Raw genomic sequence first — 24843 nt, 5'->3', positions numbered from 1 at the left:
GTCTACAGTTGTCCTCCACCTCTCTTTGATAGACTAAAGTTCCCCCCCATGCCTTCTATTCGTCATCTGTTCGCAATGGTGGCTATGGTCAAAAGTATTGCACTAGATAGGGAATAGGGTGCCATTTGGGACACAGAGAATGTGTAGGACCTACCTAGATGGCCTGTTATTGTCTGTCATCATCTCCTTTCTCTCTCTTCTATTCTCAGAGACTGCTTCTCAGTATGAGGCTAGAATATCTACTCTGCAGTCTGAGCGTGCCCAGTGGAGGAGAGCCAGTGTGCAGTCTCAGGTGTGTGTGTGTTCACCTCAACGTTACTAAACCCATTTCTTTGTCTCTGACCTCTCTCTCTCTCTCTCTCTCTCTCTCTCTCTCAGGGCAGTGTAAAGAAGGACAGGTTGGAGGCAGGAGGTATGCAGTGCGAGGGCCAGTCGACAGACTCTCCCACCAATAGCCTCAGAGAGCCAGGAACGGATGGATGGGATAGCCAACCAGCGGAGGCTGAGGGGCCGGCGGAGGGTGAAGGGGCGGGGCTGGAGGGCTATTTCTCCCAGAACTGTGACTCCGCTTCTTTCTCCTCCTTCTCCTTGGACACCCCCTCACTGCCCCGCCGCCCACCCCCCCAGGAAGACACCGCCTCCCTGGTCTCCACGGGAACCCTGGTGCCTGAGGCCATCTACCTGCCCCCGCCCGGCCACCATCTGGTCACACACACCGAATGGGACTCGCTTAACACACAGGTGAACACACTTTGACATCAATTCACTAAGCAAACAAGTGAGCACTAGCCACGCAATCACACTCCATCTAGGACTTATACTGAACAAAAATATAAACGCAACATGTAAAGTGTTGGTCCCATGTTTCATGAGCTGAAATAAAAGATCCCAGAAATGTTCCATACACACAAAAAGCTTATTTCTCTCAAATGTTGTGCATAAATTTGTTTACATCCCTGTTAGTGAGCATTTCTCCTTTGCCAAGATAATCCATCCACCTGACAGGTGTGGCATATCAAGAAGTTGATTAAACAGCATGATCATTACACAGATGCTGGGGACAATAAAAGGACACTCTAAAATGTGCAGTTGTCACACAACACAATGCCACAGATGTCTCAAGTTTTGAGGGAGCGTGCAATTGGAATGCTGACTGCAGGAATGTCCACCAGAGCTGTTGCCAGAGAATTTAATGTTTATTTCTCTACCATAAGCCACCTCCAACGTCGTTTTAGAGAATTTGGCAGTACGGCCAACCGGCCTCACAACCGCAGACCACGTGTAACCACGCCAGGCCAGGACCTCCACATCCAACGACTTCACCTGCTGGATTGTCTGAGACAAGCCATCCGGACAGCTGATGAAACTGTGGGTTTGCACAAATGAAGAATTTCTGCACAAACTGTCTGAAACCGTCTTCGGGAAGCTCATCTGCATGCTTGTCGTCCTCACCAAGGTCTTGACCAGAATGCAGTTCGGCGTCGTAACCGACTTCAGTGGGCAAATGCTCACCTTCAATGGCCACTGGCACGCTGGAGAAGTGTGCTTTTCCCGGTTGAATCCCGGTTTTAACAGTACCGTGCAGATGGCAGACGTGTATGGCGTCGTGTGGGCGAGCGGTTTGCTGATGTCAACGTTGTGAACAGTGCCCTATGGTGGTGGGGTTATGGTATGGGCAGGCAGGCAGGCAAGCATAAGCTACGGACAACGAACACAATTGCATTTTATCGATGGCAATTTGAATGCACAGAGATACCGTGATGAGATCCTGAGGCCCATTGTCATGCCATTCATCTGCCGACATGTACAACAGCGCGTTTCAGTTCACGCCAATATCTAGCAACTTTGCACAGCCATTGAAGAGGAGTGGGTCAACATTCCACAGGCCACAATCAACAGCCTGATCAACTCTATACGACGGAGATGTGTCACACTGCATGAGGCAAATGGTGGTCACACCAGATACTGACTGTTTTTCTGATCCACACCCCTACATTTTTTTGGGGGTATCTCTGAAACCGACAGACTTACCTGTATTCCCAGACATGTGAAATCCATAGATAAGGGCCTAATTAATTTATTTCAATTGATTGATTTTGTTATACTCAGTAAAATGTTAGAAATTGTTGCATGTTGCGTTTATTTTTGTTATGTGTACTTAAAGCCTGTTAAACACCCCAACGTTGGCTATCAAACTGGTGAGCAGAACTGTACAGGTTGTGTGGTCTAGTGTGGACTCATGACGTCTGATCTGTTGTGGACTCATGACCTGTGGTGTGGTGTGGACTCATTATCTCTGATGTGGACTCATGGCGTCTGATGTGGTGTGGTCTGATGTGCAGGTTGTGGAGCTGGAGGGAGAGCTGAGTCGACTGAGGGAAGAGAGGACAGAGCTGGAGAGCGAGCTGGACACACAGACTACTGAGACACACAAACACGTACTCGCACCTTTACACACATGGCATATACTGTATATTGAGAAACGTCAGTTATCCACGGAATTGAATGTGAATGTTACTGTGTGTGTGTGTGTGTGTTAGGTCTCAGTTCTCCAGTCTCAGGTTCAGACCTCAGAGGCGCTCCTACAGGAGCTGCAGAAATCTTTCAACCAATCACAGAATGCCGTCCATAGCAGGCTGGTGAGTGACAGGCACCTGGTCCAACCAGGGAGGAGGGGGATGAGGTCCATGTAGTGTGTGTGTGTTTGAGGTGTTTTGCATGTGTACTTGTGTGTTGTGTTCCCAGGCGGAGCTGTCTCTCTCTCAGAGGAGGGTGTGTAGCGAGCTGTCCAGGCTAAAAGGGGAGGAGACGGATGGGGCAGGGGACGCCAACACACCACTTGGTCCTACACTACAGGTACTGTGTGTGTATATGCATGCACGTTTGTGTGTGTGTGTGTGTTCATACAGTCTAGAGTCATTGAAATACATAGGAAACATACTATTACTGTATGCACTACTGTACTCCCACCTGTAGGGGGCACACAGTGAGGAGAGGCTGCGTATCGAGATCGTCAACCTGAAGGAACAACTGGAGACCCATGTGGAGGAGAGCGGTCTGTTCATCTGCCTTTCCTTCGCTCTTTCTTTGTGTCTTTGTTTCTTTCTTTGTGTTGATGAGTGTAATAGAAACTGGCAGCTGTATGTTGGTTTTTAACCATTCTCTCTTTCTCTCTTCCCTGGTACTGCCTCAACAGAAGTTTTACAAGGTGAGTGGGCATTGTTATGTGTGTGTTTGAGAGAGAGAGAATTTGTAAGTGTGTGGTATAGAAGGCCATAGGAATTAATCAGTAATGCATCACACACAGGCAGTTGTGTTAGAGTAGTTAGCCTAACGAAGCCGACTGTAGACTAAAGTTGACGAGTGAAGTCGGGGGAGGTGCATCTGCCACAGCCGAAAGTTGGACACTGTAGTGGTTTTCCAACAGCAAGGCTCAGATCAACATGGCAGTGTCAACATAGCTGCTAACGTTTATGAAAGGTTTTCTTTATAAATGTCTAAATAAACTTTTCTTTACCCCCATATCACACACTCACAAACTGAAAACATAACGTACTTTCTGAAGTGCCTTCAGAAAGTATTCACATCCCTTGACTTTTTCCACATATTGTTGTGTTACAGCCTAAATTCCAAATTAATTAAATTGAGATGTATTGTCACTGGCCTACACACAATACCCCGTAATGTCAAAGTGGAATTATGTTTTTAGAAATTTGTACAAATTAATTAAAAATGAAAAGCTGAAATGTGACCCACCACCTGGATTCGGTCCAATGTAGCAACATTTGAAATTGTGTTTTTCACATTGGATAAAAGTATATGTGTATATATATATATATATATATATATATATATATATATATATATATATATATATATATATATATATATATATATATATATATATAATACACTACAGTTCAGGAACAATAGGAAAGTAACCCCACTTTTGAGAAAATGGCCCGTGAATGTTTTGGTACACCTGGAGAGCTCTTCTTTGTCTACACCCATTCAGCATCGTTCACACTTGCTTAAGCCTCATCCATCTCTTTAAGGATTCACATGTGAGGCCATGTGCTAAACAGAGTGAATACGGTAGTGTAGTAAACAACCAAAGATTAAGACTAAAAGTGTTGAAAGTAATAGCAGAAATGAGTAGTAAAAATACACTTTATCTAGTCCTTGGCCTATATCCTAATCTGACTTTGGTTTCAGGTCATGTTGTTCTTCACATTACCGTCTCTGGCAAACACACACTATATCAAATAAAATCTATGTTTATTTGTCACATGCACAGGATATAGAAGGTGTAAACGGTACAGTGAAATGGTTACTTACATAGTGGAGTATTTTGTTTAGACATGTAGCTAGCTAGCTAAACAATGAACCATAATCCCAACTCATACTACCATGCATGAATCTGCAGGTAGCTAAAGCTAACCAACTAGGTTCAATGTTAGCTAGCTAGCTAACATTAGGCTATAACTAGCAATGTAAATGGCTTTCTGAGATACAAATAATATTATTACACAGATCATAAACTCAGCAAAAAAAGAAACGTCCCTTTTTTAGGACCCTGTCTTTCAAAGATAATTCGTAAAAATCCAAATAACTTCACAGATCTTCATTGTATACTCTGAAAAACGCCAAAAGAAAGATGCCCAGGGTCCCTGCTCATCTGCGTGAACGTGCCTTAGGCATGCTGCAAGGAGGCATGAGGACTGCAGATGTGGCCAGGGCAATAAATTGCAATGTCCGTACTGTGAGACGCCTAAGACTGCGCTACAGGGAGACAGGACGGACAGCTGATCGTCCTCGCAGTGGCAGACCACGTGTAACAACCCCTGCACAGGATCGGTACATCTGAACATCACACCTGCGGGACAGGTACAGGATGGCAACAACAACTGCCTGAGTTACACCAGGAACGCACAATCCCTCCATCAGTGCTCAGACTGTCCGCAATAGGCTGAGAGAGGCTGGACTGAGGGATTGTAGGCCTGTTTGAAGGCAGATCCTCACCAGACATCACCGGCAACAACGTCGCCTATGGGCACAAACCCACCGTCGCTGGACCAGACAGGACTGGCAAAAAGTGCTCTTCACTGACGAGCCGCGGTTTTGTCTCACCAGGGGTGATGGTCGGATTTGCGTTCATCGTCGAAGGAATGAGCGTTACACCGAGGCCTGTACTCTGGAGCGGGATCGATTTGGAGGTGGAGGGTCCGTCATGGTCTGGGGTGGTGTGTCACAGCATCATCAGACTGAGCTTGTTGTCATTGCAGGCAATCTCAACGCTGTGTGTTACAGGGAAGACATCCTCCTCCCTCATGTGGTACCCTTCCTGCAGGCTCATCCTGACATGACCCTCCAGCATGACAATGCCACCAGCCATACTGCTCGTTCTGTGCGTGATTTCCTGCAAGACAGGAATGTCCGTGTTCTGCCATGGCCAGCGAAGAGACCGGATCTCAATCCCATTGATCACGTCTGGGACCTGTTGGATTGTAGGGTGAGGGCTAGGGCCATTCCCCCCAGAAATGTCTGGGAACTTGCAGGTGCCTTGGTGGAAGAGTGAAGTAACATCTCACAGCAAGAACTGACAAATCTGGTGCAGTCCATGAGGAGATGCACTGCAGTACTTCATGCAGCTGGTGGCCACACCAGATACTGACTGTTACTTTTGATGTTACACATGTTAAGTTTGCTGAAATTAAACGCACTTGACAGTGAGAGGACGTTTCTTTTTTTGCTGAGTTTACATGTAACGTTAGCTAGCGAGCCAGCTAACAGTACGCTTTAACTTGCAATGAAAACAACTTTCTGACAAAATTAGAAACGTATATCTGAAAATGTAACTAGACTCTGACCCGTATAAATGGATGAACGCTTCTCCCTCTGTCACGGATGCCATGGTTGCCCTTAGTTTGATGATGTAATCCAGAGACAGGTGTTTTATACAGCAACCTCCTGTGTTCTCTTTTTGACTCTCTGCATTTGGCAATCATCTCTCTGCTTCCACTGGGCATTCCACTGATTTCAAAGCTCGGTCAACTTTTTCTGTGTCAACAACACTGTTGATCGCTGTTTCTTCCCTCGTCACGGTCATCAGAAGACTCTACAATGTCTGGTTCAATTCAAACGTTTTTATCTAAATCAGTGATTTTCTCATCATCTGATTCATTTTCAAAGTCAGAGAGAGTCAGCATGGCACGATCATCCTCCAGAAAGTAGTCCATCACAACTTTTTCCCACTGATCTTAGTCGGTAGCGCTATTAAATTCAGGGCAGCAGTGCAACATTTTTCAGTTTCTCATGATATCTTTCAAAAAAAGCTGCGGTAGAAAGGATTCTCCACACATACTGAGCAGCTCATGTTATAGACAGAAGCATGCTACATGGCAGACCAATCCGAACTCATCTCTCGGCATGTCCAGCCCATCCATTATCTCAGCCAATCATGGCTAGTGGGAAGGTTCCTGTATTTTTCCGTGGCTAAACCAACTAGGCTCGTAATTGAACAATTTTATTCTTATTTACAGATGGCATACACGTTTACATAGTTGAATGTGCTGACAACAAAATCACACAAAAATTATCAATGGAAATCAAATTTATCAACCCATGGAGGTCTGGATTTGGAGTCACCCTCAAAATTAAAGTGGAAAACCACACTCAGGCTGATCCAACTTTGATGTAATGTCCTTAAAACAAGTCAAAATGAGGCTCAGTAGTGTGTGTGGCCTCCACGTGCCTGTATGACCTCCCTACAACGCCTGGGCATGCTCCTCCTGAGGGATCTCCTCCCAGACCTGGACTAAAGCATCCGCCAACTCCTGGACAGTCTGTGGTGCGACGTGGCGTTGGTGGATGGAGCGAGACATGATGTCCCAGATGTGCTCAATTGGATTCAGGTCTGGGGAACGGGCGGGCCAGTCCATAGCATCAATGCCTTCCTCTTGCAGGAACTGCTGACACACTCCAGTCACATGAGGTCTAGCATTGTCTTGCATTAGGAGGAACCCAGGGCCAACCGCACCAGCATATGGTCTCACAAGGGGTCTGAGGATCTCATCTCGGTACCTAATGGCAGTCAGGCTACCTCTGGCGAGCACATGGAGGGCTGTGCGGCCCCCCAAAGAAATGCCACCCCACACCATGACTGACCCACCGCCAAACCGGTCATGCTGGAGGATGTTGCAGGCAGCAGAATGTTCTCCATGGCGTCTCCAGACTCTGTCACGTCTGTCACGTGCTCAGTGTGAACCTGCTTTCATCTGTGAAGAGCACAGGGCGCCAGTGGCGAATTTGCCAATCTTGGTGTTCTCTGGCAAATGCCAAACGTCCTGCACGGTGTTGGGCTGTAAGCACAACCCCCACCTGTGGACGTCGGGCCCTCATACCACCCTCATGGAGTCTGTTTCTGACCGTTTGAGCAGACACATGCACATTTGTGGCCTGCTGGAGGTTATTTTGCAGGGCTCTGGCAGTGCTCCTCCTGCTCCTCCTTGCCCGAAGGCGGAGGTAGCGGTCCTGCTGCTGGGTTGTTGCCCTCCTACGGCCTCCTCCACGTCTCCTGATGTACTGGCCGGTCTCCTGGTAGCGCCTCCATGCTCTGGACACTACGCTGACAGACACAGCAAACCTTCTTGCCACAGCTCGCATTGATGTGCCATCCTGGATGAGCTGCACTACCTGAGCCACTTGTGTGGGTTGTAGACTCCGTCTCATGCTACCACTAGAGTGAAAGCACCGCCAGCATTCAAAAGTGACCAAAACATCAGCCAGGAAGCATAGGAACTGAGAAGTGGTCTGTGGTCACCACCTGCAGAACCACTTCTTTATTGGGGGTGTCTTGCTAATTGCCTATAATTTCCACCTGTTGTCTATTCCATTTGCACAACAGCATGTGAAATGTATTGTCAATCAGTGTTGCTTCTTAAGTGGACAGTTTGATTTCACAGAAGTGTGATTGACTTGGAGTTACATTGTGTTGTTTAAGTGTTCCCTTTATTTTTTTGAGCAGTGTATAATAAATGATCAACCCTGCAAGCAATTCAAGACAATATTATTATGGTGGGGGATTATAATACTGTTTTAAATAGCTCAATGGACCGTAAAGGAAATCACACCACAAACAATCACCCACATGCTCTTAAGGAAATTGTGAATGTCATGGATACATTAGAACTAGTAGATATATGGAGGTTTAAATATCCTGATCTAGTGAGATATACATGGCGGAGACTCAATCAAGCTAGTCGTCTTGACTTCTTATCTCATTCTCGTTGGCACCAAAAGTTTAAAAAGTGTTGATAGGGGACCGAATACGGTCGGACCATCATATGATTGGCATATACATTACTCTTACTGAATTTCCACGTGGGCGAGGATATTGGAAATGTAATCAAAGCCTATTGGTTGATTTTAATTAATTTTTAACTAGGACAAAGGAATTTAAAACTTTTTCCGACATAACATAGGTACAGCAAATCCCCTTATTGTATGGGACACCTTTAAATGTGCCAGAACAGATAGATGGCAATAAAAACTGTAACATAGAGGCTCAGAATAAATTAGAGGAAAAACCAAAATAAATTGAGAAACTTATTCAAGAAAGATCAAGTGTAATATATTATAAAAATAAAGCAAACTGGATGGAATATGGGGAAAAATGCACAGAATTATTTAATCTTCAACATAGGAATGCTACCAAAAAGAATTTAATGAAATTGGTTACATTTGACAGAGTAACCCACGATTCACCGAATTATATTTTGAAGGAGGAAAAAGGTACTTTAAGCATATGTTTTCGTTTCAGTCGCCTCCATCTCTTCTAACTGAAGCTAATTGTAGAGATTTTTTTTCTATTGATAATGTAAAATTAACAGCCAAACAGAAAGACTCATGTGAAGGTGAAATTACAGAGGAGGAACTTTTGGATGCAATTAAAGACTTTAAGTCTGGGAAAACTCCAGGGTTGGATGGCATACCAGTCGAAGTATACCAAACCTTTTTTGATATACTAAGAGGACCGCTATTAGCATGTTTTAACCACTTCTATGTAAATGGTAGATTATCTGACACTCAAGAAGAAGGTCTGATCTCATTATTACTGAAACAGGATACAAGTGGAAAATATAAATATCCAGTCCATTAAAAAAATTGGAGGCCACTTACACTTCAGTGTTGTGATGCAAAAATTCTAGCAAAATGTATAGCGCATAGAATTAAAAAGGTATTGTCGGATATTATTCATTCTAATCAGACAGGTTTTTTACATGGAAGATACATTGGAGATAATATAAGGCAAGTATTGGAAACAATAGAACATTATGGAAAATCTGAGAAACCAGGCCTGCTATTCATAGCAGACTTCGAAAAGGCATTTGATAAAGTATGACTGGGGTTTATATATAAATGCCTGGAGCATTTCAATTTTGGTGAATCTCTTTATAAAATGGGTCAAAATCATGTATAGTAACACTAGGTGTAAAATAGTAAATAATGGCTATTTCTCAAAGTTTTAAACTGTCAAGAGGAGTGAAACAAGGTTGTCCACTATCGGCATATCTATTTATTGTGGCCATCGAGATGTTAGCTATTAAAATCAGATCCAACAATAATGTCAGGGGATTTGAAATCCAGTGCTTAAAAACAAAGGTGTCATTGTACGCTGATGATTCATGTTTTCTTTTAAATCCACAACTAGAATCACTCCACAGCCTCATAGAGGATCTAGATACATTTTCTAACCTCTCTGGATTACAACCAAATTATGACAAATGTACTATGTTACGTATTGGATCAATAAAAAATACTATTTTTACATTGCCATGTAGTTTACCAATGAAATGGTCTGATGGTGATGTGGATATACTCGGAATACATATCCCAAAGGAAATAAATGATCTCACTTCAATAAATTATAATAGAAAGTTAGCAAAAATAGACAAGGTCTTGCTACCATGGAAAGGTGGGTGCCTGTCAATTTGTGGAAAAATCACCTTGATTAACTCTTTAGTATTATCCCAGTTTACCTATTTGCTTATGGTCTTGCCTACGCCTAGCGAACAGTTTTTTAAATTATATGAGAAAAAAATATTCAATTTTATTTGGAACGGCAAGCCAGACAAAATTAAACGGGCCTATTTATATAATGAATATGAATTCTGAGGACAGAAATGATTAAATATTAAAGCATTAAACCTATCACTAAAAGCTTCAGTCATACAAAAGTTATACTTAAATCCGAACTGGTTCTCTAGCAAATTAGTAAGATTGTCTCACCCAATGTTCAAGAATGGCCTTTTTCCCTTTATTCAGATTACAACCACTCACTTTCAGTTATTTGAAAAGGAAATAATCTCCCAGATATCACTATTTCTAAAACAAGCCATAGAAAGTTGGTTGCAATTTCAATTTAATCCTCCAGAAACGACAGAACAAATAATGCAACAAATATTGTGGTTAAACTCAAATATACTAATTGACTAAAAACCTTTTTTTTTGGACAAAATGTTTAAAAAAGTATAATCTTTGTAAATTATATCATCGGTAGGACTGGTGGAGTTATGTCGCACATGCAGCTAACAAAAACATATGGAAATGTCTGCTCTACCCAAAATTACAACCAAATAATTGCAGCCAGGAAAGTGGAAGGAGGAGAAAGTAAGGAACTTGTCTGTCGGCCTTGCATTAAATAACATAATTGGTTAAGGAAAACTGTGATAAATAAAAAGGTATATCAGTTTCATTTAAGGACCAAAGGATTGACAGCCGTCCCATATACAGTGGGGAAAAAAAGTATTTAGTCAGCCACCAATTGTGCAAGTTCTCCCACTTAAAAAGATGAGAGAGGCCTGTAATTTTCATCATAGGTACACGTCAACTATGACAGGCAAAATGAGAAAAAAAAAATCAGAAAATCACATTGTAGGATTTTTAATGAATTTATTTGCAAATGATGGTGGAAAATAAGTATTTGGTCACCTACAAACAAGCAAGATTTCTGGCTCTCACAGACCTGTAACTTCTTCTTTAAGAGGCTCCTCTGTCCTCCACTCGTTACCTGTATTAACGGCACCTGTTTGAACTTGTTATCAGTATAAAAGACACCTGTCCACAACCTCAAACAGTCACACTCCAAACTCCACTATGGCCAAGACCAAAGAGCTGTCAAAGGACACCAGAAACAACAAAATTGTAGACCTGCACCAGGCTGGGAAGACTGAATCTGCAATAGGTAAGCAGCTTGGTTTGAAGAAATCAACTGTGGGAGCAATTATTAGGAAATGGAAGACATACAAGACCACTGATAATCTCCCTCGATCTGGGGCTCCACGCAAGATCTCACCCTGTGGGCTCAAAATGATCACAAGAACGGTGAGCAAAAATCCCAGAACCACACGGGGTGACCTAGTGAATGACCTGCAGAGAGCTGGGACCAAAGTAACAAAGCCTACCATCAGTAACACACTACGCCGCCAGGGACTCAAATCCTGCAGTGCCAGACGTGTCCCCCTGCTTAAGTCAGTACATGTCCAGGCCCTGAAGTCTGAAGTTTGCTAGAGTGCATTTGGATGATCCAGAAGAGGATTGGGAGAATGTCATATGGTCAGATGAAACCAAAATAGAACTTTTTGGTAAAAACTCAACTTGTCGTGACTGGAGGACAAACAATGCTGAGTTGCATCCAAAGAACACCATACCTACTGTGAAGCATGGGGGTGGAAACATCATGCTTTGGGGCTGTTTTTCTGCAAAGGGACCAGGACGACTGATCCGTGTAAAGGAAAGAATGAATGGGGCCATGTATCGTGAGATTTTGAGTGAAAACCTCCTTCCATCAGCAAGGGCATTGAAGATGAAACGTGGCTGGGTCTTTCAGCATGACAATGATCCCAAACACACCGCCCGGGCAACGAAGGAGTGGCTTCGTAAGAAGCATTTCAAGGTCCTGGAGTGGCCTAGCCAGTCTCCAGATCTCAACCCCATAGAGAATCTTTGGAGGGAGTTGAAAGTCCGTGTTGCCCAGCGACAGCCCCAAAACATCACTGCTCTAGAGGAGATCTGTATGGAGGAATGGGCCAAAATACCAGCAACAGTGTGTGAAAACCTTGTGAAGACTTACAGAAAACATTTGACCTGTGTCATTGCCAACAAAGGGTATATAACAAAGTATTGAGAAACTTTTGTTATTGACCAAATACTTATTTTCCACCATAATTTGCAAATATATTAATTAAAATCCTACAATTTCTGGATTTTTTTTCCTCATTTTGTCTGTCATAGTTGACGTGTACCTATGATGAAAATTACAGGCCTCTCTCATCTTTTTAAGTGGGAGAACTTGCACAATTGGTGGCTGACTAAATACTTTTTTCCCCCACTGTAGATTGCAAAATAGTTGGGAAGAGATTTTTGATGTACCGATCCCATGGCATAGTGTTTATGAACTGATACGCAAAACTTAGAATCTTTCGATTTAAATTATTATATAAAATTCTTGCTACCAATAGAATGTTATTTATATGGGGGATACAATCTTCCCAGCTCTGCAGATTTTGCTGCGAAGAGACATAATCATTAGATAATTTGTTTTGGTACTGTCCATTTGTAGCTTGTTTTTGGACACAGGTCCAGGAATGGCTAAAGGATTGCAATATTTACCTGGAGCTAACCCTGCAGATAGCACTACTGGGTGATCTGAAAAAGTCATAGTCAATCGATCAATAACATAATAATACTATTAGCAAACATTTTTATTTTCAATTCACAATCTGTAGAAACAATGAGAATAGAAAGGTTCAGAACTTTTGTAAGACATCGCAGTACAGTTGAAATATATATGGCAAATAGAAATCCTATATGGATGGTGTTAAAATATGGATGGGAGGTGTTGAATGGAATTGAAGGATGGGACTAATAACAACTAACAACAAACAATAACAAGATAACTAATAATGTAGGCACGCTGTGTCCAAATAAGTGTATGGGTTGTAGGTTGGGAGCTTTTGTAAAGGAGCAGTTAGAAAGATATGGCATATAGAAGCAAACTGGATGGACATCATGAAAATGATCGGAGAGGTTGAGAGTAGAAGTAGTTCAGGAGAAAGAACAAACAAAATGTAATAACTGTAAAATTGACTGTGTCCATAAAATTTAGATAGTGGGTATGGGCTGGAAGTAGAGGCCTAAGCATTGTTGGCGTTGTTGTTCACTAGTTTACTCCAAGTGGGGATAAAGGGGAATATATATATTTTTTTAAAGGATATGTATGTATGTGTGTGTGTGTGTGTGTATATGTGTATATATATATATATATATATATATATATATACAGTGAGGGAAAAAAGTATTTGATCCCCTGCTGATTTTGTACGTTTGCCCACTGACAAAGACATGATCAGGCTATAATTTCAAGGATAGGTTTATTTGAACAGTGAGAGACAGAATAACAACAACAAAATCCAGAAAAACGCATGTCAAAATTTTTTATTAATTGATTTGCATTTTAATGAGGAAATAAGTATTTGACCCCTCTGCAAAACATGACTTAGTACTTGGTGGCAAAACCCTTGTTGGCAATCACAGAGGTCAGACGTTTCTTGTAGTTGGCCACTAGGTTTGCACACATCTCAGGACTGATTTTGTTCCACTCCTCTTTGCAGATCTTCTCCAAGTCATTAAGGTTTCGAGGCTGACGTTTGGCAACTCGAACCTTCAGCTCCCTCCACAGATTTTCTATGGGATTAAGGTCTGGAGACTGGCTAGGCCACTCCAGGACCTTAATGTGCTTCTTATTGAGCCACTCCTTTGTTGCCTTGGCCGTGTGTTTTGGGTCATTGTCATGCTGGAATACCCATCCACGACCCATTTTCAATGCCCTGGCTGAGGGAAGGAGGTTCTCACCCAAGATTTGACGGTACATCCATCGTCCCTTTGATGCGGTGAAGTTGTCCTGTCCCCTTAGCAGAAAAACACCCCCAAAGCATAATGTTTCCACCGCCATGTTTGATGGTGGGGATGGTGTTCTTGGGGTCATAGGCAGCATTCCTCCTCCTCCAAACACGGCGAGTTGAGTTGATGCCAAAGAGCTCGATTTTGGTCTCATCTGACCACAACACTTTCACCCAGTTCTCCTCTGAATCATTCAGATGTTCATTGGCAAACTTCAGATGCCCCTGTATATGTGCTTTCTTGAGCAGAGGGACCTTGCGGGTGCTGCAGGATTTCATTCCTTCATGGCGTAGTGTGTTACCAATTGTTTTCTTGGTGACTATGGTCCCAGCTGCCTTGAGATCATTGACAAGATCCTCCCGTGTAGTTCTGGGCTGATTCCTTACCGTTCTCATGATCATTGCAACTCCACGAGGTGAGATCTTGCATGGAGCCCCAGGCCGAGGGAGATTGACAGTTATTTTGTGTTTCTTCCATTTGCGAATAATCGCACCAACTGTTGTCACCTCACCAAGCTGCTTGGCGATGGTCTTGTAGCCCATTCCAGCCTTGGGTAGGTCTACAATCTTGTCCCTGACATCCTTGGAGAGCTCTTTGGTCTTGGCCATGGTGGAGAGTTTGGAATCTGATTGATTGATTGCTTCTGTGGACAGGTGTATTTTATACAGGTAACAAGCTGAGATTAGGAGCACTCCCTTTAAGAGTGTGCTCCTAATCTCAGCTCAATACCTGTTTAAAAGACACCTGGGAGCCAGAAATCTTTCTGATTGAGAGGAGGTCAAATACTTATTTCCCTCTTTAAAATGCTAATCAATTTATAACATTTTTTACATGCGTTTTTCTGGATTTTTTTGTTGTTATTCTGTCTCAATCAATCAATCAATTTTATTTTATATAGCCCTTCTTACATCAGCTAATATCTCGAAGTGCTGTACAGAAACCCAGCCTAAAACCCCAAACAGCTAGTAATGCAGGTGTAGAAGCACGGTGGCTAGGAAAAACTCCCTAGAAAGGCAAAACCTAGGAAGAAACCTAGAGAGGAACCAGGCTATGAGGGGTGGCCAGTCCTCTTCTGGCTGTGCCGGGTGGAGATTATAACAGAACCATGCCAAGATGTTCAAAAATGTTCATAAGTGACAAGCATGGTCAAATAATAATCAGGAATAAATCTCAGTTGGCTTTTCATAGCCGATCATTAGAGTTTAAAACAGCAGGTCTGGGACAGGTAGGGGTTCCATAACCGCAGGCAGAACAGTTTAAACTGGAATAGCAGCAAGGCCAGGCGGACTGGGGATAGCAAGGAGTCACCACGGCCGGTAGTCCCGACGTATGGTCCTAGGGCTCAGGTCTCTCAGTTGGCTTTTCATAGCCGATCATTTAGAGTTGAAAACAGCAGGTCTGGGACAGGTAGGGGTTTCGTAGCCGCAGGCAGAACAGTTGAAACTGGAATAGCAGCAAGGCCAGGCGGACTGGGGGCAGCAGGGTGTCATCATGCCCGGTAGTCCTGACGTATGGTCCTAGGGCTCAGGTTCTCAGAGAGAAAGAGAGAACGAGAGAATTAGAGAGAGCATACTTAAATTCACACAGGACACTGGATAAGACAGGAGAAGTACTCCAGGTATAACCAACTAACCCCAGCCCCCCGACACATAAACTACTGCAGCATAAATACTGGAGGCTGAGACAGGAGCGGTCCGGAGACACTGTGGCCCCATCCGAAGAAACCCCCGGACAGGGCCAAACAGGAAGGATATAACCCCACCCACTCCGCCAAAGCACAGCCCCCGCACCACTAGAGGGATATCCCCAACCACCAACTTACAATCCTGAGACAAGGCCGAGTATAGCCCACAGAGGTCTCCACCACAGCACAAACCAAGGGGGGGGGGGGGGGGGCGCCAACCCAGACAGGAAGATCACGTCAGTAACTCAACCCACTCAAGTGACGCACCCCTCCCAGGGACGGCATGAAAGAGCACCAGCAGGCCAGTGACTCAGCCCCTGCAACAGGGTTAGAGGCAGAGAACCCCAGTGGAGAGGGGAACCGGCCTGGCAGAGACAGCAAGGGCTGTTCGTTGCTCCAGCCTTTCCGTTCACCTTCACACTCCTGGGCCAGACTACACTCAATCATATGACCTACTGAAGAGATAAGTCTTCAGTAAAGACTTAAAGGTTGAGACCGAGTCTGCGTCTCTCACATGGGTAGGCAGACTGTTCCATAAAAATGGAGATCTATAGGAGAAAGCCCTGCCTCCCGCTGTTTGCTTAGAAATTCTAGGGACAATTAGGAGGCCTGCGTCTTGTGACCGTAGCGTACGTATTGGTATGTACGGCAGGACCAACTCGGAAAGATAGGTAGGAGCAAGCCCATGTAACGCTTTATAGGTTAACAGTAAAACCTTGAAATCAGCCCTTGCCTTAACAGGAAGCCAGTGTAGGGAAGCTAGCACTGGAGTAATATGATCAAATTTCTTGGTTCTAGTCAGGATTCTAGCAGCCGTATTTAGCACTAACTGAAGTTTATTTAGTGCTTTATCCGGGTAGCCGGAAAATAGAGCATTGCAGTAGTCTAATCTAGAAGTAACAAATGCATGGATTAATTTTTCTGCATCATTTTTGGACAGAAAATTTCTGATTTTTGCAATGTTACGTAGATGGAAAAAAGCTGTCCTTGAAACAGTCTTGATATGTTCGTCAAAAGAGAGATCAGGGTCAAGAGTAACGCCTAGGTCCTTCACAGTTTTATTTGAGACGACTTTACAACCATCAAGATGAATTGTCAGATTTAACAGAAGATCTCTTTGTTTCTTGGGACCTAGAACAAGCATCTCTGTTTTGTCCGAGTTTAAAAGTAAAACGTTTTCAGCCATCCACTTCCTTATGTCTGAAACACAGGCTTCTAGCGAGGGCAATTTTGGGGCTTCACCATGTCTCACTGTTCAAATAAACCTACCATTAAAATTATAGACTGATCATTTCTTTGTCAGTGGGCAAACGAACAAAATCAGCAGGGGATCTGTATATAAAAAAACATGGGGGATTGGAAGTGATGCAGACAATTACATTGATGGAAGTTTAATCTATCTGCAATATTAAGCTGATCTACCCCCAATAAAAATACATAAAATACACTCACTCTGTGTGCAATAATAGTGTTTAATAACCCCCTAGAGTCAATGTCCGCGCTTCTGCGACAATCTAGCTAACATAATAAAAAAGATCCCCATCAAAATCTGTCTTTTTAAATTAGAGAAATCTGTTTTTTTGCATGGGCTGCATCTCAATCCACCGCATCCGCCAGTAGCAGCCTTCCGCATCTGAGGTGGAAGGTGGCCGAGCAACAGGGGTGTTTGTCAGACCATGAGACATCCCGAAAATCGGTCTTCTCCTGAAAACATCTGTAGCGTCCAAACGTTTTGGCCTACATGAGAGACTTACTAACACGATGGTGTTCTCCGTTTAGTTCTACTATCCCCACAAGCGCCTCGTATGAAGTCAGTACTGCCGATCTGCCAACTTCTGTCTGTAGCATCTGATCAGTTTGGTCTACACAGTAATATGACCCCTCTATGCAAGGGTGAGACTCTTGCAAACACGTACATGTCGGTTGTTTTGACGCCTCACAAGACTAGTCTGAAGGTAGCCCGGTACCAGTAAAAAATATGAATGGAAGTACACAACCGTTCAAAAGTTTGAAGTCACTTAGAAGTTTCCTTGTTTTCCATGAAAACATACATGAAATGGGTTTGAATAGGAAATATAGCAAAATGAATAGGAAATGTAGTCATTGACAAGGTTAGAAATAATGATTTTTAATTGAAATAATAATTGTGTCCTTCAAAATTTGCTTTCGTCAAAGAATCCTCAATTTGCAGCAATTACAGCCTTGCAGACCTTTTGGCATTCTAGTTGTCAATTTGTTGAGGTAATCTGAAGAGATTTCACCCCATGTTTCCTGAAGCACCTCCCACAAGTTGGATTGGCTTGATGGGCACTTCTTACGTACCATACGGTCAAGCTGCTCCCACAACAGCTCAATAGGGTTGAGATCCGGTGACTGTGCTGGCCACTCCATTATAGACAGAATACCAGCTGACTGCTTCTTCCCTAAATAGTTATTGCATAGTTTGGAGCTGTGCTTTGGGTCATTGTCTTGTTGTAGGAGGAAATTGGCTCCAATCAAGTGCCGTCCACAGGGTAAGGCATGGCGTTGCAAAATGGAGTGATAGCCTTCCTTCTTCAAGATCCCTTTTACCCTGTACAAATCTCCCACTTTACCACCACCAAAGCACTCCCAGACATCACATTGCCTCCACCATGCTTGACAGATGGCATCAAGCACTCCTCCAGCATCTTTTCATTTGGTCTGTGACTCACAAATGTTCTTCTTTGTGATCCGAACACCTCAAACTTCGATTCGTCTGTCCATAACACTTTTTTCCAATCTTCCTCTGTCCAGTGTCTGTGTTCTTTTGCCCATCTTAATCTTTTCTTTTTATTGGCCAGTCTGAGATATGGCTTTTTCTTTGCAACTCTGCCTAGAAAGTCAGCATCCCGGAGTCGCCTCTTCACTGTTGACGTTGAGACTGGTGTTTTGTGGGTACTATTTAATGAAGCTGCCAGTTGAGGACCTGTGAGGCGTCTGTTTCTCAAACTAGACACTAATTTATTTGTCCTCTTGCTCAGTTGTGCACCGGGGCCTCCCACTCCTCTTTCTATTACATTTGACATTTTAGTCATTTAGCAGACGCTCTTATCCAGAGCAACTTACAGGAGCAATTAGGGTTAAGTGCCTTGCCCAAGGGCACATCGACAGATTTTTCACCTAGTCGGCTCGGGAATTAGAACCAGCGACCTATCGGTTACTGGCACAACGCTCTTAACCACTAAGCTACCTGCCGCCCCGCTGGTTAGAGCCAGTTTGCGCTGTTCTGTGAAGGGAGTAGTACACAGTGTTGTACGAGATCTTCAGTTTCTTGGCAATTTCTCGCATGGAATAGCCTTGACTTCTCTGAACAAGAACAGATTGACGAGTGTTAGAAGAAAGTTATTTGTTTCTGGCCATTTTGAGCCTTTTAAAATGATAAACTTGGATTAGCAAACACAACGTGCCATTGGAACACAGGACTGATGGTTGCTGATAATGGGCCTCCGTATGCCTATGTAGATATTCCATAAAAAATCAGCCGTTTCCAGCTACAATAGCCATTTACAACATTAACAATGTCTACACTGTATTTCTGATCAATTTGATGTTATTTTAATGGACAAAAAAATTGCTTTTCTTTCAAAAACAAGAACATTTCTAAGTGACCCCAAATTTTTGAATGGTAGTGTATATATGGAAGTAGTTTAGTGCCAATTTTATTTTGTTAAATATGGGTCCCAAAATGTTTTCATAATTTCCTATCGGTCTCTCTCAGATATAGGACAGACACTTTAAAACATACTTCAATTTGATTTATTTTTTGACTATCTGTTTTTCCATGTATCAATCTGTTCGATGCATTTCTATGAGCTAATAGCAGTAAGGCCAAATTTGATGTCTTATCAAATAATATATATTTTTTATATCTAAAAGGGGTCCTAAAATTCAAAATCAAATAGCTAAATGATCCTTGGTATGGCCATCTTAAAACAATTCCATATGTTACCTAATTGACAGAGTGAAAAGAAGGAAGTGTACAGAATCAAAAATATTCCAAAACATGCATCCTGTTTGCAACAAAGCACTAAAGTAGTACCGCAAAAAATGTGGCAAAGCAATCAAGGCCTGAATACAAAGTCTTATGTTTGGGGCAAATCCAATACAACACATTACTGAGTACCACTCTCCATATTTTCAAGCATAGTGGTGGCTGCATCATGTTATGGCTATGCTTGTAATCGTTAAGGACTGGGGAATTTTTCAGGATAAAAAAGAAATGGAATGGAGCTAAGCACAGGTAAAATCCTAGAGGAAAACCTGGTTCAGTCTGCATTCCACCAGACATGGGGAGTGAATTCACCTTTCAGCAGGACAATAACCTAAAACAAAAGGCCAAATCTACACTGGAGTTGCTTACCAAGAAGACAATGAATGTTCCTGAGTGTCTGAGTTACAGTTTTGACTTAAATCAGGGTGAATATCTATGGCAAGACATAAATGGTTTTCTAACAATGATCAACAACCAATCTGATGGAGCTTGAAGAATATTGAATAATCCAGGTGTGCTAAGTGCTTAGAGCAGGGCTGTCAAATTCATTCCATGGAGGGCCTAGTAAAAGGGAGGAGTGAAAACACTCGGCCCCCCGTGGAATGAGTTTGACACGTGGCCTAGAGACTTACCCAGAAAGACTCACAGCTGTTATCACTGCCAACTGTGATTCTAACATGTATTGACTCAGGGGTGTGAATACTTATGTAAATTATATATTTCTGTATTTCATTTTCAATCAATTTGTTAACATTTCAAAAAACATGTTTTCACTTTGTCATTATGGGGTATTGTGTGTAAATGGGTGAGGGGAAAAAAATCAATTTAATCCATTTTGAATTCAGGCTGTAATGTGGAATAAGTCAAGGGGTATGAATACTTTCTGGAGGTATTGTATAATGCATTTGTTAGAGAGAGGTCTCATCACTTTCATTTGTGTCCCCTGTAGCTTTAGAATCGAGGCAAAGTTGGTTCTTGTTTCAGTCGCGTTCGCGTGGGTCAACCAAAAACATTGATTGTAGTGCCTCCCAGTAGCCAGGCGATGGCAGCATGGTGCCGTCGGTGAAAAGCAACTGCAGCAATTGAAGGAGACTTGCATAAAAAACCGCATGACCTTTGATCACACGTTTTTTGTGAAGTTCATGCAGTTATCCACATAATGCAATACACTTTGAAAGGCGGTGACTTGACAAAGCGTATCCGCTCGAACACGCCCATTGTCTTTCCCTTGTGAAAGATGCTTCTGACCTCGATGGGACTTCCTTGTTAAATAAAGGTTTGATAAAAATAGTCCTGTTGATCTTTGCCCTCTGCAGTGCAGCTGTCCAGTCTGAAGACAGAGATGGAGCGGGTCCAGTGTCAGAAGGAGAAGCTGCAGTTGGAGCTACAGACCTGTCGCACCGAGCTACAAGGCCTCAGGGTGGCGCTCTCACACCTACAGGGAGACAGCAAGACTCTCAGCCATGACAAGGTACTGTAGAGGGGGACCAGGGATAGAGGTGTGTGTGTGCGCCCATGTTATACCTGTTGTGTACTTATCTTTCCTACTTTGGGAACACGAACATGTTACTGTAGCTCTCTCCCTTTCTTTCCCCCTCTCTCACCCTCACCATTCTCACTCCCTTTCTCTCCATCTCCCTCCCAGGCGTCCCTCCAGCAACAGTGTTTGGAGCTGCGTAGCAAGATCATCAGTATGCGTTCTCAGATGGACACCAGCCAGACGGTGCAGAGGGACTTTGTCCAGCTTTCACAGTCACTGCAGGTACAGTACACTGATTCAGGACCAGCCTACTCAGGGTGTATTCACATTGGGTTAGTTTATGTTAGATTACAGCACTGATCTAGGACCAGTCCAGCTGGATTCCATTTCATTTTTGGTCAATAGTCAAATGACCATGAGCCTTCCTCATGGTCTCTCTCTCTCCCTTTTTCTTCTCTTTCTCCACCCCCTCCCTCTCTCTCCCCCTCTTTCACCCCCTTCTCTCTCCCTCTATCCTTCATCCCTTTCTTCTAGGTGAAGCTGGAGTTGATTCGTCAGGCTGAAACTCTGGACCAGGTCAGGGATATCTTGGAGGAGGGGCTTCCTGAAGAGGGTGCCCTGCCCACTGATGCCACGTGAGCCTATCAGAGCAGCACAACAGAGCCAAAGCGACGGGAGAAACAGAAAATATTCCAAGGGTGACCAATAAGATCGAGGCTGGACATGAAGTACAACAGTAACCATGGAGAAAGATTGACCACTATCATGACTATCCCCACGTTGAAGAGGAGCGGGCTGAGCAAGGTGCTGTGCATAATCACTGATATACAAATCACCTTGCATTCCAGACACTCCTTATGAGATTCAGATCTGTGCTGGCCTTGCTCAGGCCAATCCTCTCCAACATTGGGAATCACTGCCTCAGCTTGTATTGTGACTTGGAATATTTGTACTTTGGAGTTGTTCAAATTCTTTCCATATTTGGGAGTTTTTTAAATTTAATTGATCATGTTCAATGACCAAACACTCATTCTATGACCAAACTTAACCCCCTTTTTTAACTGGACTCATTGAGATAACTTTAATATTGATATTGAAGTTCCTGACTCAACATTCCCGCCAGTCAGATGTGATGAGAAACACTCCATTACTGCTTTAGTGGAAGTCACTAAAATGCACTATGTTGAAAAAAGGCCAGTATCTACTGTACGTTATACCGTATTATGATACTTCTGACGCATGGAAATATACATATTCACACTCACCCACCTCTCAGGACCAGCGGGCAACACACACACTTTGCTTGACTTCCAATCATTGATCTAAAAGCACTGCCCTTGTTGATACCAGCGTGTAACACTAAAAACCCTGTTCCCAACCACTCCAGTGACACAATTACCTTCATACCTTTTTAGACTTTACCACTTTTGTAAATGAAGAATAAGAGATAAGAAACTTATAAAAGAATGTGAATGAATTTGGCATTCTCTCTTGTTGATACTAATTGCCTTAATATATAAATATACATTGAAAGACTACTCATTGCAGGATCGTGTTCTTCTTGTGTAATTGTTTGCAGAGAGAGAGGTATGTGTGTGTAACCACCCTGTTATACAGCTGTGAAGCATGGATCCCTTATAGTCGGCACATGAAAACCCTGGAGGCCTTCCACATAAAGGGCCTCCAGAAGATCCGCTGTGTTACCTGGCAGGACAGAGTAACCCACACCGAGGTACTGAAACGGGCTGGCAGTGGTAGCATGCAGTCCACCTTAAACAATCACCAACTAAGATGGTGTCGTATCTGATGAGTGGTGGCCATCATTGCTGTCAACAAAGAGTCCGCCTATGCTGCATCGTGTTAGAGGCTTTTATTAAAATCACGAGGTTACAGCATAAGTACAGACCCGCGGTGTCCGGAGAACGGCTCCTCAGATTGCCATGGCCGTTCTGACGTCTTCCTCGCCTAACCCCCCTATTTATAAACAATGAAACTCCCTCCTCTGGCCAATCACCAGTCTCCCCTGTCTACAACACACCTCCGGTCTGCTGTACTTGGCGTCACACCCAAAACATTCCCTCTTGATACCAACACAAACACCATTCCATTTCTTCATGAAAAACATTTAACAAAGGCATAATCTTCAGATACTATATTCCCCCCTTCGAGACGAACTAAACGTCTCGAAAACAAACAGAATAGGATTATGACTAGTAACAATTTATCTTATTGAGTATCTTTAACATTAAACCAAAAACATTCTCCTCTAGAGTGTAAATACCTTTCTATGCAATAACCGTTTATGAAGTGTGAATACATTACTATCTTTATGAAGTGTGAATACATTACTATGAAATATGAAGAAATCTCTATGGAGTGTAAGAGCGAAAAACTGTCCGGCAGCCATCTTTTCAGATATCCATCCATCAATCAAGACAGTAAAATTCTCTCACGGTCCCTCTGCCCCAGGCAACCACCTCGGTACTCCAGATAACCTCATAAACCATGTAAATGCCTTTGAAACTATGATGCAATTAAATACACATGTAAGCCCCTGCAAACAAAATCCTATCCAATAACATCCATTGTAAGGCTGGTCAACCCATTGGACCGTACAACGAAACTCTCCCTTCCTAGCCTCTCTGTCCCTAAACATTCACGAAATAAACAAAAACATCTAAGATCCTCACATGTATTCAATAACATCAAATATCATTCTACAAAAATTAATCCCTGAGGCTATTACACAATTATGTATTACACATGTCTATATTTCATTGCAGACACTGGAATGTAGTCCACTACACTTCATCTCCCTGTAGTCTCGACTTCCAATGTATTGTTGATGATGGAATCGGCCACACCCTCCTTGTTTCATCTCCTCCAGTCATATTGTCCCTTCATATTGTCTTTGTTTGAGTATTTCAATCTCCACATGTTCTCCCAAATGCTTCTGGAATGAAAAGAAAAGAAACGACCAACCAGTATCTTTTGCAAAACAACCCTTTCAAATTAAACATCAATATCCACTAAGAATATAACAATGATATATAAATGATGCATGAATCACATAAACCTATTCCACCCTTTGATTCATAAATCATACCAACATCACCCCAATATTGAGAAAAAAAAATTTGAAAAATCATCAAATAATCAAAATGATATTTATCCATCAGTTCCACTTGTCCATTTTTATCCAGATCAGGAACAGTCACCACCGGCATCTGAGTGTTGTCTCCAGGCATCACTCTCCAACCTATCTCAATATCATAACTTTCTCAAAGGTCAGTAACAAATTACAAACATCACACAGTGTTATCAAAGCTGAAACTAAAATCTGACCCATCACTGCCCCTACTGGCCTAATTGATCTTACAACCAAATCCTCTCAGATCTCCCAAACACATCCCTTATAATGCATCTATAACCCCAGTGATCTTATCTGAACTATCTGGACTCAAAGTATAACTAATATTTATCAATATGATCTTCCCGAATGTTACACCATACCATGAATAAAGTCCCCCCTTCTCCCTTAGACTTATCCTTCAATGATAGGCTTGAAGCCTATGACATGTCGCTTTTCATCCTATTTTGAACTCTAGTTTCAAATTGATCTGTGTTCGGTGCTACTCCTCTTTTAATAGTAAAAGCCTCATATGAAAGCTTCAACGTTGACATGTAACCAAATCCCTTCATCCA

The 24843-nt window shown here is 42.8% G+C and overlaps 1 protein-coding gene across 2 annotated transcripts; it reads left to right on the top strand.

Moving 5' to 3' along the window:
• Positions 1-52: 52 nt before the first annotated feature.
• Positions 53-22676, top strand: LOC311102245 (rab GTPase-binding effector protein 2-like). Of its 2 annotated transcripts, XM_084143509.1 has the most exons (10): positions 53-292; positions 379-741; positions 2343-2438; positions 2541-2639; positions 2746-2856; positions 2977-3055; positions 3197-3208; positions 20975-21129; positions 21304-21420; positions 21673-22676. In XM_084143509.1, the coding sequence occupies exons 1-10, from the start codon at positions 140-142 to the stop codon at positions 21775-21777; spliced, it is 1290 nt and encodes a 429-aa protein (XP_083999635.1). In that variant the 5' UTR covers positions 53-139; the 3' UTR covers positions 21778-22676. The 2 variants fall into 2 exon arrangements, 1 of the variants encoding a protein (XP_083999635.1); XR_014609984.1 differs by lacking the exon at positions 3197-3208 and having other exon boundaries at positions 2977-3059.
• Positions 22677-24843: the final 2167 nt, after the last annotated feature.

This window comes from Coregonus lavaretus (genome assembly GCF_964263955.1).
Source record: "Coregonus lavaretus genome assembly, chromosome: 2".
Lineage (NCBI taxonomy): Eukaryota > Metazoa > Chordata > Actinopteri > Salmoniformes > Salmonidae > Coregonus > Coregonus lavaretus.
The sequence above is the reverse complement of the archived record's forward strand: the minus strand, read 5'-3'. Positions and strand labels throughout refer to the sequence as shown.

Bases quoted from the DNA above. Each gene is read 5' to 3' on its own strand.
- LOC311102245 (XM_084143509.1), top strand. From the start codon at position 140: ATGTGTAGGACCTACCTAGATGGCCTGTTATTGTCTGTCATCATCTCC. The intron at 293-378 runs GTGTGTGTGTGT...TCTCTCTCTCAG, and splicing joins GAGCCAGTGTGCAGTCTCAG to GGCAGTGTAAAGAAGGACAG. The intron at 21,421-21,672 runs GTACAGTACACT...CCTTTCTTCTAG, and splicing joins AGCTTTCACAGTCACTGCAG to GTGAAGCTGGAGTTGATTCG.